General features: G+C 27.6%; 1 protein-coding gene across 1 annotated transcript in view; it reads right to left on the reverse strand.

Annotated features, from left to right (window-relative positions):
- Nucleotides 1–7,490, reverse strand: part of LOC107449889 (uncharacterized) — a 70,782-nt gene extending 63,292 nt beyond the window's left edge. The window contains exon 1 of the mRNA XM_071184249.1: nucleotides 7,335–7,490. Within this exon, the coding sequence (XP_071040350.1) occupies nucleotides 7,335–7,451 (117 nt within the window). The 5' untranslated portion in view covers nucleotides 7,452–7,490. The remainder of the gene's footprint in view (nucleotides 1–7,334) is intronic.
- Nucleotides 7,491–14,385: the final 6,895 nt, after the last annotated feature.

Genomic DNA, 14,385 nt, shown 5'->3' on the forward strand with positions numbered 1-14,385 from the left:
TTGTTAAATTTTACCGAAGAGCTTTGGTAATGATTTTGGTTAAATTGACCTTAAAATATAGTATTATGTGATAAAATTTAGTAAATGTGGCAAATTTGATAATTTCATCTAATTTCTTAGAATACGGCATTACCATATGCTCTGTTAAATTTACATTTCAGTTATGTATTTTTTACAAAATGTTAGGAAATAAAAACTACAATTTTGAAAACCAGAATTTCTGGTAAATCGTTACCATATGAATGGAAAAATTACTAAATATACTATTAAATTATACTACTTTGTACTACTAAATTACAGAATATGTTAATAAATAAGACCTATTTTGGTTTAATTACCGGAGTTATGTAGTTGTTTTTTTACCAGAAATGTCATTAACATACTTTTCGGTAGTTTTACTAGAATTGTTTTCTCCATGTTGAGCTAACTTTATGAGATTTAAAATATTTTAAAATACAGTTTATAAGAACTATACATACACATTATTTCAAAATATGTTTGAAAATAATTACACTGTAAATCTTGTAAAAATATTCACTAACCAAATAAGGCATTTTGTTTTTTTATTTTATTAATATTGCGAATGTGTAGAAATATTTTATTTATTTGAATCTACCATTTAAACAATAAAATTTATTTTTACAAATTAAAGAAAATTTAATATTTTAAAAGATAAAAGCATGACTAAAAAAATATAGGATATTATTCATTTAAATATTAATGATTGCTGTCTCTAAAAACATGACCAATTATAACTATTTAAATGCAAGTATTTCAGAATGAATTATCTCAGTCATTTACTAATGAGTTCCATATATTTTAATGATCAAAACAAACATTTATTTGGAACAGTTATTAATTTCTTTAATTTCAAGGAAATACTTTGCAAAATACTTTCCTTTACTCTTTTATGTAATTGTTTAACTGTTAAGTGAATGTTAACTTAAATGCAGATAATGACTCCGAAATAAATGAATGAAAATTGATATAAAACCATGGTGTTCTACTTCAGAACTATGTACTAAGTGTGGAATAAACAAACGATTAGACGTTTTTGCTCATTAAGGTTTGAAATTACTATTCTTTAAGAAAAGTTTTTGTTATGAAAAGCTTTACATCTTTCACATGCAACCACTTCCTCATGTTTTAAACTTGCTGTCATGTCTTTTTTCTTTAATGGAATTAAAGTAATACTTTTCCTGTAAACATCTTCAGATTGAAAGCTATTGAACAACACTGCAAAAGAACTTTTACATTTAAATGGAAAGTAATCTTCGATAAATGAATTAATTGATGTCCTTCATAATTATAAAAACAGAAATCTCATGTACTACCGATTTCAAATATCAATAGTTTTTATTAAATATTCCCATAGAATAAGGTTACGACTTCGAAATATCAATAATTTTGCTTGACAATGACCCTAGAATCGGTATAAATATCAATAATTATGTAAGATATTGATTATAGTATGGGGTAAAGTGATTATTATTATTAATAATAATAGTAATAGTGATTATTATTAATAATAATAGTAATAGTGATTATTATTATTAACAATAATAATAGTACTAGTGATTATTATTAATAATAATTTTATTGGTGGTGCCAACTAAAAGTTAATAACAGGAGATTTCTTTTTTTTTAATGGAATTAAAGTAATTATTTTCCTGTAAACATCTTCAGATTGAACGCTATTGAACAATACTGCAAAGGACCTTATACATTAAAAAGGAAAGTAGTCTTCGATAAATGAATTAATTGATGTTCTTCAAAATTATAAGAACAGAAATCTCATGTATTACGGACTTCAAATATCCACAGTTTTTATTAAATATTCCTATTGAATAAGGATACGACTTCGAAATATCAATAATTTCACTAGACAATGACCCTAGAATCGGTATAAATATCAATAAGTATGTAAGATATGGATTATAGTATGGGGTAAAATGATTATTATTAATAATAATAAAAGTAATAATAATATTATTAACATAAATAATAATAATATTGAAAATATTATTAAAATAATTGTATTTATTCATTACTTTAATTATTATTATTATTATTGTGGGGGGGGTGTCAAATAAAAGTTAAATGTGTTTGTATAATATTGAGTGTTGGTGATATATTTTAAAATTAAAAACCTCGTTATCCAGACATTATACTATCAATTAACATTACGTATCACTCCTTGTTATGTCAATGTGGTATCATTATCCCCTTTTATCATTATTCTTTTTCTTGTCATTTTTAAGTGTAAGTTTAATTTTTTTTCTTTTATAACTGGAAATACTGCAAATTATAGACTGTGTAAAATCCTTCCTGCCATTGATAGACTATGAAAAATTATTTGAACATTTCCGCTACAATAAAATCATTGATGCGTGACATTTTAATTTAAAATCTGACAATTTGAATAACAGCATCTTATTGACCTTTTCGGGGAAAGACATAGAACTAATAAAAGAACTTCTCTATCTTGTCAAGGGCTAACGAACCATTTAAGATATAAACAAATATCGCAACCATCTTTCCGATTCGATAATAATGAACATCATATTCTTCCAGAACTTATTGTAATTACATTTTCAAAGTAAACTGATAACAGTACTTAAGAACGATAAATTCTAAGAGAACCGAAATTACTTTTAGAACATTAGAACAGGAAGTACGTTAATCAGCAACAAAGAAATAATGAAACGTTTACGTTTTTGATAAATAAGTTTTTTATACATAAATTATTATTCAATTTGTAAAGTGATCTCGAATTTTCATGCATTTATTAGTTTAGAGTTTTATTATTCATGACAGTAATACACGTTCATTAATGGGTTACGCAATATTCATAATACTCTCTAACCCTTTGAAACTGTTGGGACACTGGGGTCCCTTTTCTTATTTTTTTCTGACACTCCAATTACAAGCATTATATTTTGGTATTTTATAAGTTATAAGAAACAATCTAATTTTTACTAAAGAAAAATCTGTTAAATTATCTGAATCATGCTTGTACTAAAATATAAAATCCAAAAAAAAAGTAGTTTAAAAAATTTTTTTATTGTTCTTATTCATATTATCAATAATTTATTTTGTAAGATAACGAAATTTCATTGATCAATATGCAAATAAGTGCATATTTGAAAAATTGCTTGGAAGTGAGTAGTGTTTTACCGCAGGTCTGAAGATTTTACCGCAAAAAAAGACACCAGTGTTTCATGCTGTACTTTTTAACCATAAATTATTAAAATTCCGTGTATAATATTTTTCACTTATTTTGACCTAAATTAGTCCAAAATCATAAAAAAGAGGGTGAAAAGTCAGGGAATAAAATAGAAAACGCAGAATTTTTAATAAAAATATGTTTATTAAAAATTATGCTTCAAAGGGTTTAAAAGAGGAAAAAATTTATACAGACTGTATTTTAAAATTTATCTTGTAATTAATTTGAAGAACTTTCAGCAATATAATTAGACACTTTTTCAAATTGTTTAGGAGAGAATTGTTTTTAAAGAGCATTATTGATTGAAAGCACTTCGATCTCTGTTTAGGGAATGAGATGTTTCACTGCATTGTACAATTTTCCAATGAAAATTTCGAGAAGTTGCCAAGTATCTATCTGGAGACAATACTAAGAGTTTATTAGGTGTAATAAAAACATTCGCATTATAAAAAGAGTTATTTCTCACTATATTGCCTCAATCACTTAAATTCATAAAACTACAAACTATTCATCAATGGGCCACCATATTCCAGGTATTCTTAAAGAAAGAAACCCTATTCTCTCTGATCTTGTACTTGATTTGAATAGCAATAATAATTAGACATATTTTCAAATTTCTCAGAAAATAATATCGCTTTCGATGGAAAGCAGACTGATTTTCCATTATGTTATGAGCTCTCTCTCAGTACAGCTAGTTTTCTAGTAGAAATTGTGGAAACTTGTAAAGTAAGTATCTGGAAATAATGCTAAGGAACTGTTTAACGCAAAACAATCAGAAAGGTACAGGTTCATCTATGAGCAAAAAAAATACCGGGTATTTTTGAAGAAAAAATTGATATACTCGAAGTTTTGAAGTTGATCATGTACTTATTTTTCTTTGAAAAAATAATTAAACAAATTTCAAAAACTTATAATTTCTGAATACTTTCAAACTATTTCAGTAATCTTAGAAACACTTTGATTGCATAGGATTAATATTTTTTAATAATTTCTTTAAAATATTTCACTTTACAAGTCATTCCATGTGTAGTTTCTAAGATATACAACTCAGATTTTATAATGCCACACATTTGCAATGTGCCAAAACCTATTTGGTACTTATTAATTTTTTCCATGACTTTAATAGTTATTAAGGAGAAAAAATAAGAAAATTTAGTGCTTAAATCATGAATCGAAATTCATTAAATATTTTTTAACGAACAATAAAAATGCTTCAAGCGAGGGGCAACCTTAAAGTAATGAAAGGTACGAAAAATGTGCTTAAAAAAAACAGAAGGAAAAATAAAATCCACAGTTCACTAAGTTCTGCTTAGGAAACTAGATTTTAAGCAAGTTTCAAAATTATTAGCAGAGTTGCCAATGAATCGGACTTTTAGATACGAAAATTATAAAGCAATGTTTTCACAATCATTATTTCCAGCAACGTTCTGGATCAGTACGAGAATTGAAATTTACATACACAGGGGCAAATATTCAGTTAAATAATCTGAACTGTAACAAAATACGTAATTTTGTAATTTTTCCAGCTAGAAGCATGATCTGTTTAAAAAAATTATTACTTATTTCGAAATTTGAGGAATAAAACACTTTAGTTATCTTATCAAACTGCAGAAAAAAAACAGTACAGATCACTTTCCATTTTATTTTTATTAGATTTATTTGACAGATTATTTACTTTATTAGATTTTTTGCAGATAATTTTAAGAAAACTATAAAAACAGAACTTAACCAGCAGGATGTAATAGGTCCCATTATAAAGATCAGAATAATGATCAGAATAAAAAGCACGATTAGTTTCATAATTTTGAAATATAAAAATCATGTATGAAATAATTCATACTTTTAATTTTTTTTTCAAATGACTATATTTGACTATAAAGAAAAATCTTAAACTGTCGTTGTCTTAAAATAGTACTTATAGAAATCATATTTAAGTGTGAAAAAGTTTAAAAATATATTGGTCCATCCTTATAAAAATCTATAGCAATTTAATTTACCGAAAAAAAATTTCTATAGACAAATAATAATGAGGTAGAGTATTGATTTGACAATGAAGTCGAATTGTAATTTTATTTATGCAGTGTTCCAAATTATGACATAATTTCTAAGAAATAAGATCAAATATAGAAAATAATCGTAAAATGATTTGTCATAGTAAGCAAAACTGCTAGGCAAAAACTAGAATTTGAATTGACAGTTTTAATCAGTTTACGGTTAGGATGAAACATGGAGAAAAACTGTTTTGTGGAAAATAGCTTTAAACAGTCAACTATACAGAGAAAGTCTGTAAAAAAACAGGCATTTTCTTTGAAGCTCACTGATAATGATTAAAAACAGAAAAAATTTCTAATAAATATTTCTTACGGAACAAAATAATAATTTTTTTCTGTAAGAAATATTTTTTTCCGTAGAATTTACAGTTTTTTTTACGGTATACAAGAAAAAACATTAACATTCAAAAATCTGTTTGCCTTCAAAGAAACAGTTGAAAAAAACTGTTGTAAAACAGAACTTACAAATTAGCACGTCTAGGTCAACAGACACTGAATCATTAAAAGTTGATTAGTATATTAAACAAAACAAAAAAATAAAACCCCTATAATGAGATCGCAGCTCCAAGACAAATCACGTGATTAATTTGCCAAGAATACCTTTTGGTTGTAAGCAATTCTAATGCAATATTAGCCGCTGCAGTTACTTTCCCCTATAGCAATGAAACATCATGACTTAAGATGACATCTATATCCATTATGAATGTATGATATTATCGGAATGATTTGATTATGATAATCTACAATTTTAATTGTTTAGTATTTTTAAATCTTATTAATTAATAACAGGTTAATATTGAAAATAATATATGTATATAAATATTTTAACTCTATGATATCAACGTTAATTAGGGGTATAAAGATCTTCAATAATATTAAATTTTCAATTTTAATGTAATTCTTTCTCAATTTCTACCAGTACAACTTGCATGCTAAGAAAAAAATATTAACTTTCCAACTTTCATAATTAGATTAGTAAAAAATTAATACTTACTAATTAAAATGTAGTTTTTTTGCCAGATTTGCAATGCCGTTTTTGTTATAGTTTCAGAATGAATTCAATGAACAAGAGTAAAAATTAAGAAATAAAATTAAGCTTTAAAACTTTAAATATATATATATACAAGTATACTTGTATAATACTGCATTTTTTTAAATGCAAGACATATTCTAATCAAAGAAGTACGTATTTTGAAAAAAAAATTTTATAGGTGAAATATTTTATCATTCAAATCAAATTACTGATCTAATTGTTTTACCAATTTAATTATTCAATATAAATTTATACTTTTAGTTTTGTTTAATGCATCAGTTCTTGCCATGTTTAATTTTATTTTTATTAAGTTCTTGCGATATTGAATTTTTCTTAAAATGAGAAAATCAATTTTTCGAAACCCAATTAAACTTTTCTGGGGAATAAATTTAGCATCACTGTATTTCAAAATTTTATCTCTTCTGGAGCTATTAAACCGATTTCAAGGTCATATTTTTACTTTTTTTCCACTTAAAATTGCATGAATAAAAAAAATATAAAACTTGTTTTTACTTATTTATTTAAACAATCTATCAATTTTATTAAATTTATAAGTTAAGTTATAATAAAATGGAGAAAAAATTTTACATGCTATTTCATTAAACTTTATTACCTTTCGATAAATGATAATTCCCTCATAATCGATAATCGATAATTACCTCAGTTTTACAACTGAGGGAATATTTTTTTAATTATCTTGAATATTTCCATAATTTAATGAAATTTGAAAAAAGTAAATATGAACATTAATAACTAAATATTACTAACATTATCATTTTCATTTATAAGGATAATTCTTTTAATTAAACTTGTACACTTTCGAATAATTTTACTTTGAATGATGTAAAAGTATGATAATTTCTTTTTTCAGACAAAAGTTAGAAACATTTACTACGATTTATCATAATGAATTATCGTGTTCGACTTAGATTAATGAATTGTTCAAGAATTATATAAAAATTACAAAGATAAATAAACTATTACATGAAAGATTAAGTTGTTAATTAAATAATATATTACTTACTATGAAATCATAGTTTCTTCTTCCGTCATATTTAGGAATATTCCGTCGAATAAATCCTGGTAAACTCCAACTCTTTGACACAACCATTAAGAAACTAAACAGAAAATTCGAGTACATTGACAGTCATACCTTAAAACATACACCTAAATCTCAGGAGCGCAGTTGTTTTTGCTTATTTTCTCCATTTTTAATCTTAAACTGAGTAAAAACGCATCTACTTCCTATTGAAAAGAACGTCTTCGGAATAACTGGATGAATGATTTTGGTTAAACTAATGACACTTAGAAGATTTACTTCCGATAACTGGGTCTTTCGAATAATCTTTTCACTAGGTTGAAGAAAAAAATTTATTTAAAAATAATCCTAGATCAAAAAATAAATTTTCTTTGTCTTTTTTCACGCTTTGAATCTTTCGAAACGAATACTTTTTTAAGCGAAAGAGTTTGATGCTTAAGATATATTTAGATTTATCCACACGGAGAAAACAATTATGATAAAATTACTGCACTGTGGGGTAATTATATTTCTGGTTTTTAAAAATTAAAAAAAAATAATAATAAAACATATTATTTTTTTCTGGTTAATAAAACAAAAATATGCGGTATTTAAACCATTTATTTGGTTATTATTCTGTTCATGTGGCAACTGTTTACTGAGAATTCTGGTTTTCAAAATTATAGTTCTGATTACCATACTTATAGTAAAAATAACGAAACTGAAAAGGGCATTTAGCAGAATAAATAGTTATTATGTTAACATGATAAAAATACCAATTTTTGGCATATTTACTAAGTTTTATCACCTATTATAAGACCATATTTTTTTGTTAATTTTGCCAAAACCATTGCCATTTTACCATGATTTTACCATTAAATTTTACCATGTTCTGATACTTTTTTTATAAGTGCTTTAACTCAGCGTCCTAAGAGTTTACTATTCAGTTTCTTAAAATTTTCAAACATTAACAAAAAAAACTTTATTATTCCATTTAATCAGACTAATTTGGCATAAAAAATTTTATCGGTATTCAAAACTTTAGCGAATCAATTTTGTTCTGGAGCATGCATTGTTTTTTATATGTATTCTACTGTCTTTGAACAGCCGACCCAATTTTGGGTTTACGACTACTAATGTTCAACTCCGTAGTCTTGTAATTTTGAATCCAACCCAGAAGACAAGGGAACTCCTGGATTTAGTATTGATGGAAATTTACTTTCGTGGAAGATTTTTTGATGGAATATACCCGCATCTGCGTTACATAGAGAGGAAGACTACAAAAACCTCCCACGGTTAGACTGACGGCAGGGGGGACTCTAACGCATGATCCGTCTACCACTGAGGATATTTTACATCAGCATTGTGGTGGGTGCGAACTGGGTGCAGACTTCGTATCGACCAACCATCACTGCAATTCAAACCCGGTTCACCTCATTGGAAGGCGAGTGCTCTATCATCTGAGCCACCACTGCTCTTCTATTCACAGAATCCCACCAATCTAAAAACGATTTTCTCGAAAAATCATTATTTTTTATTTTCCGCACAAAATATTTCTATTGTAGTGACAGCCTTTAAATTTGCTTAGTGGTTAAAATTTAATTTTAAAGAATCTTAAAATTTGGTTTCTTCGTTGGTAAAATTTTTGTAACCACATTCCGAAAATTTTGTTTAAAAAACTACTTTTTAAAGAAAAAAAATTAAAAACATTATTTTTAGGAAATTTACTTTTGAAACATTTCATTGTTTGATGAGTTTACCTTTCTATGAGTTTACTTTGAACATTAAAGGGAACATTTGTTTTCTCCGCGACAAGTTGCTTTAAAAATTCATCAACTTAGTGTAAACTGAGCAAGAAACGAAGTTCACTTTTGAGAAGAAACAGAAGTAAATATCTTTATTATTCTAGAAGTCCTACAAAAAAATTTATTTATTAAAGATTTTCAAAAGTATTAATATGCTATGCTCCCCAAACATATTTATGAAAATAAAGAGACTTTAATACTATTATTAAGCTATACTCTCAGAAATAGAACTCTCACTTTTGACGATCTAGTATTTTGAGCAGTATTTCGTTAATTTTGATAATCATTTCGTCACAAAATCATGTGATTTGGGACGAAGTGCAAACTCTCAAATGTATGACGGAAATGTTTCCTCAATTCGAAACCACAATTGTGTTGTGGGAGACTGTTAACTAGAACTACGATGTGGAAATAGTTGACGAAACTAAAATGAAGACTACTAGACAATCGAAAATAAACTGACAACGTTGCATGGTGATCAAGAAATTGGCCTTGTCCCTGGAAGATTCAGAGTTCGAATCCATCTTCGGGCATGGTTGCAGTTTATTTATCTGTCTTTGCTGTGTCGTGACGTATGTATGGTGCCATGGTTAAAGTGATTAATAGAAAATTTAAATACATTAGGCACTACGAGTTTCTATTTTAAACGAGCTTCTTTTTTTTTCCTTTTTTTTTGAGAGTAGAATGACGAAATATTTCCTTATTTATGAATAAATTCGTTTCTTCGAAAAAGTGACGATAGTTATTTCGTCACTTTGATGAAATTGTTTACTCGGAATCATATACCAGCAAACGGTTTCGTCAAAAACGAAAAAAGTTTCGTGATAATCGAGTATTTATTTTTTACAGTGTAACTGCGTCCTTTTGAAAAATGAGAAAATGTTTTGCTTTTATGTAAACATCAACAGCCTTGAGGTCTCTTTTAAGGGGGTGACTTCATGTAGTAAAATCAAATGTCTATAAAGGCATACAGAGAGGGGGGTCGAAAGACACTAGAGGGAGACCCTAGACGAGAGGAATGACTCCAAGCATCTAATACTTTAAATTTATTAGTAGTTTTATTATGAAATTCCTTTTAATATGTTCTAGGATAGGACAAAATAATTGGATCAAGAAACTATTTTATGAGGAAAAAATAAAATTTTTTGATTTAATTTTAAAAATTTTAGATTATTGCAATTTAAATATTCTTTGCATTTAAGAAAAAATGTAACATTATTTCCGTGAGAAAAATTTTTTTTTTACTGGCATTACATAAAATAAATTTAAAATTAAAAAAAAATTAGATTCTTATTTTGATATTTTATTTTAAATGTGCTTTTTCTCACCTACAATTCATATACCTCCGTCTTTCAAAGGCATCTAACATAACCTTTAAACTATACCCCAGTCATCCAAACACCTCTAATCACCACTGATATACCCATAGTGTTTAAAAGTGTCCTTCTTAAGAAAATTTTCTGAAAATTGACTGCACACAGACTCAAAATTTTCTTCCAGCAAAGAGAATGCACGTTAATTGAATGCTTTTTACAAATTTTGATTAAATGTTTTTAAAACGATACTTGTTTGATACAATACTACATAGTTTTCTAAAAAAACGCCCAAAAAACATCACAATTATAAATTTTAGATTAATGTTAAAGCAAAAGCTGTTATTAAATTATTATATAGTTATTAAATAGCTGTTATAAATAATATGTGTTGCCGGAATAGCCTTGTTGGCAGGGCGCTGGAGTAATGTTGGTGAGAAGGGGAGTTCAAATCCAGCCGGCAGGTTAAATCTGTCGGGTCACAAAGTCTTCCGATTTTCCCATAACAGAGCAATAACTTTGGGGGGTACTGAATTGGAGAATGATGGTTCTCTGGTTCAGGTCAAAATTATGATCTGAGGACAAATGAATGGATGTAGGAATGGGTCCGCCGTATAGACGGGTGCGACGTATGGTGTGGCAGAAGTCGAATTCTTAGCCATAGATGGTGCCACTGGAAAACAAGAACAATCTCACTCCCTCTGCCTAAACAGGCTCTGCCTAAACAGACACATACATTCGTCAGACTAGTTAATAAACTAGTCTGACGAATGTATGTGGCAGAAATTGAATTCTTTGCCATAGATGACGCCACAGAAAAACAGGAACAGTCGCACCTCCTCTGCTTAATGACTGACGGCAATAACAACAAGTACTATAAGGAATATATACATGTAGTACATACTGGTTTATTGCAGTAGTAATTTCGGAGAAAATGTTACTTTTCTATTGAAATTAGCAGTTTTGACAGACAAGGTAGGCAGCAATGTTAAGGAGTGCAGCAAAGGTGTTTTACAAATTTCTAAAATTACCTTTAATATAAATTAGAGGAATAAAAGAAATTTTAAAATAAAAATATAAAAAGTTTTTAAAAAATTTTAATTGTTAATTCCTTTATTATGGAAGTAAAAAAAAACGATGTATTTTTGTGATTTCAGGTCGATGAACGGTAAGTGGCCCTCTTAAAGAATTTGGTTCTTCTGTTATATCGTTATTAAATAAGTTATTAAATAAGTTATTAAATAATGTTATTCCATCGTTATGAAAGAAATTTAAAAACATTAGATACAATTGATTAGAACTTGAATTTTTCTTTAAGGCTTTATAACTCATTTATAAATTCAATTCAGTGATATCCTTAGGAATATTACTTTCTAACCAAATGTTATTTCTAAATGTTATTTCGTGATATCCTTAGAAATATCGTTACTTTCTAAACAGATGTCATTTGTGAATGTTATTTGGGGATATCCTTAGAAATATTAAAGATTTTTTCCTCTTGTTATTTAAAAAATGTTTGAAACTTCAAATATTGTAGTACGTAGTAGTAGTAGTTTTATTTACGTCGCACTAGAGCTGCACAATGGGCTATTGGCGACGGTCTGGGAAACATCCCCGAGGACATACCATCTCAATTTTGATCCTCAGCAGAGGGGATTGCACCCCCGCTTCGGCAGCCCGACGACCTGCTAGTGAAGTCGAATGATTCACAGTAGAACGAGGACCAATACTGCAAACCCTCGGTCCCTTCGTAGACTTATTCAAGTGGTCACCCTGCTGCACACTGACTGCAGGTAGTGATGCTTGACTTCGGTGTTCTACTGGGAACCGTGTCTTAACGATCAGTCCACTGCAGAGGACTATCTTGTAGTAGAAAAAATATGTTTGAATAATGAAATTTCATTAATCATTCATAGAGAAGTCATTAATTAACTAATTTAATAGAAAAAAGAATAAATATCAAATAGTGAAGTAAGATTTGATTTCTGTTATCTTTAAAAGAGTATTACAAATTTGTAATTCTGACATTATGATTTAGGATAATTAAGGGTATTTTGCAATGTAATTTTAAAAAATAAATGAAAATATAAAAATACTTTAAAATTCTTACCTCTATTCTCACCATTTGTAACATTTTAGAAAATGATATTTTCTAGGGATCGTTTAAAAGGTTGATGGAATATCATTACACTTTGTCCTGTTCAATTGTAATAGCCTTGAAATTCACTAAAAAAGTAGTTATGAGATGTCTATGTTTAGAATCTAATTAATTGCTTAATTTTTTGAAAAGTCATGCTCTGATTACTCTCGTAATGAGCTTATAAAACAAATATTCACTTAAATAAACGATTTCAATTTATTTTTTCATTTAAACAAATTTTTCATTCATGGTTTGTGAACTAATTAAAAAAATATTTTTTGTATTAGCCTGAAAAAGAATTGATTTCTAAAGATATGCAAAACACTTATTTAGTTTCATTTATGTATTATTTTGACATTATCAGCTAATGATTATATTTTTCAGAAAATAAGGCAAACATTTTACGCAAAGTTGAGTGTTAACATAGAATCCTAAGATCATGTCTAAATGCTTGGAAGCATTACAGATCTTCTCTTTTGGAACGAACAAAACTAATTAAACGAATGCATTTAATTCATTAAACAAGAAATTTAATTAATTTACAAGAATGTTTGATATTTTAAGCCAGACTTTAAAAATATTAATTAAAATGCTTGTGCAAAAAAAATACTAGCGACACTTTAAAGAAATTTCTGGAAAAATTTTAGTCTTTTGTTAACTATACAACATCATTTTATTTTGCCAAGTCTTAAAATTCTGTAGATCTTAGTGGTTAAAGATGCTATAAAACAATCTCTTTTTTTTTCTTNATTTATGGGTTTTTTTTTTTTTTTTTTTTTTTTTTTTTTTTTAGGGGAGGCATGTTCCAATTGTATTTTATAGCAAGCATTTATGAGTAACTTTAGAAAGCCTCATAGGTAACCTTTTAAAACGTCAAACAATTTATAAATTTACAGGGATTCCTAGATTTCACCAATTGAAATCTTGCGGACCTCTAAAGGCACAAGATACCTTTATTTCTTATAGACATATAAAGTTTAAATTTATTCTGCAATAACACTGGGGAACAAATTTTTTGTTGCATTTATGCTAATACGTGATCCTACCTAATTTAGATGTGAACATTTCAAATCTGTTTGGGTCCTGAAAATATAGATTTTTTTAAATGGCATATTTAGTCTATTTTTTGTAGAAATGAACAAGTTTAAAAACGTTATATATATAACAGGGGATCGTGTAAATGTTGCGAAAAACTTCTAGGAAAGTAAGAGCACATCAGGCTTACAATTGCATAGAAACCCGTATCCGGAAATGCCATCGCACGCAGCTAGTGGCGCTTTCCGATTATGATCTGTTCAGAATCATACGAAGAAACAGTTCTTAATACGAAAGATCCCCTAGCAGCGTATGATACCATAGTCGGGCAAGGATTGCTATAAAATTTGATTAATGATGATGTGACCGAACTCCCTTAAAACTCTGTCGCGACATTTATACGACTCCCTATTATATAGAATACTTTTTTATTTGTTCATTTCCACAAAAAATAGAGTTAAGTTGTCATTTTAAAGAAACTGTAGTTTAGGGAGAGAAACCGATTGTCGATTTGAAAAGAATTCAACGGAATACAAAAATAAAATTGTTTCCCATTATAATTCATTAAAATGTCATTTCAAATTTTCAGCATCTCAGCTGTTTAATTATGTAAGATAGTGTGAAGTTTCGAAAAATTACATTTTAAATCGAATTCATAACATTTTAAATCGAATTCGTGGCTGATTCATCATTCATCTAAAATGTGATAGTAGTATAAAGTGTAGTGAAACTGCATGTAGCGTATTAATAAAAACACGACAAGA

Source organism: Parasteatoda tepidariorum, chromosome 8 (assembly GCF_043381705.1).
Source record: "Parasteatoda tepidariorum isolate YZ-2023 chromosome 8, CAS_Ptep_4.0, whole genome shotgun sequence".
Lineage (NCBI taxonomy): Eukaryota > Metazoa > Arthropoda > Arachnida > Araneae > Theridiidae > Parasteatoda > Parasteatoda tepidariorum.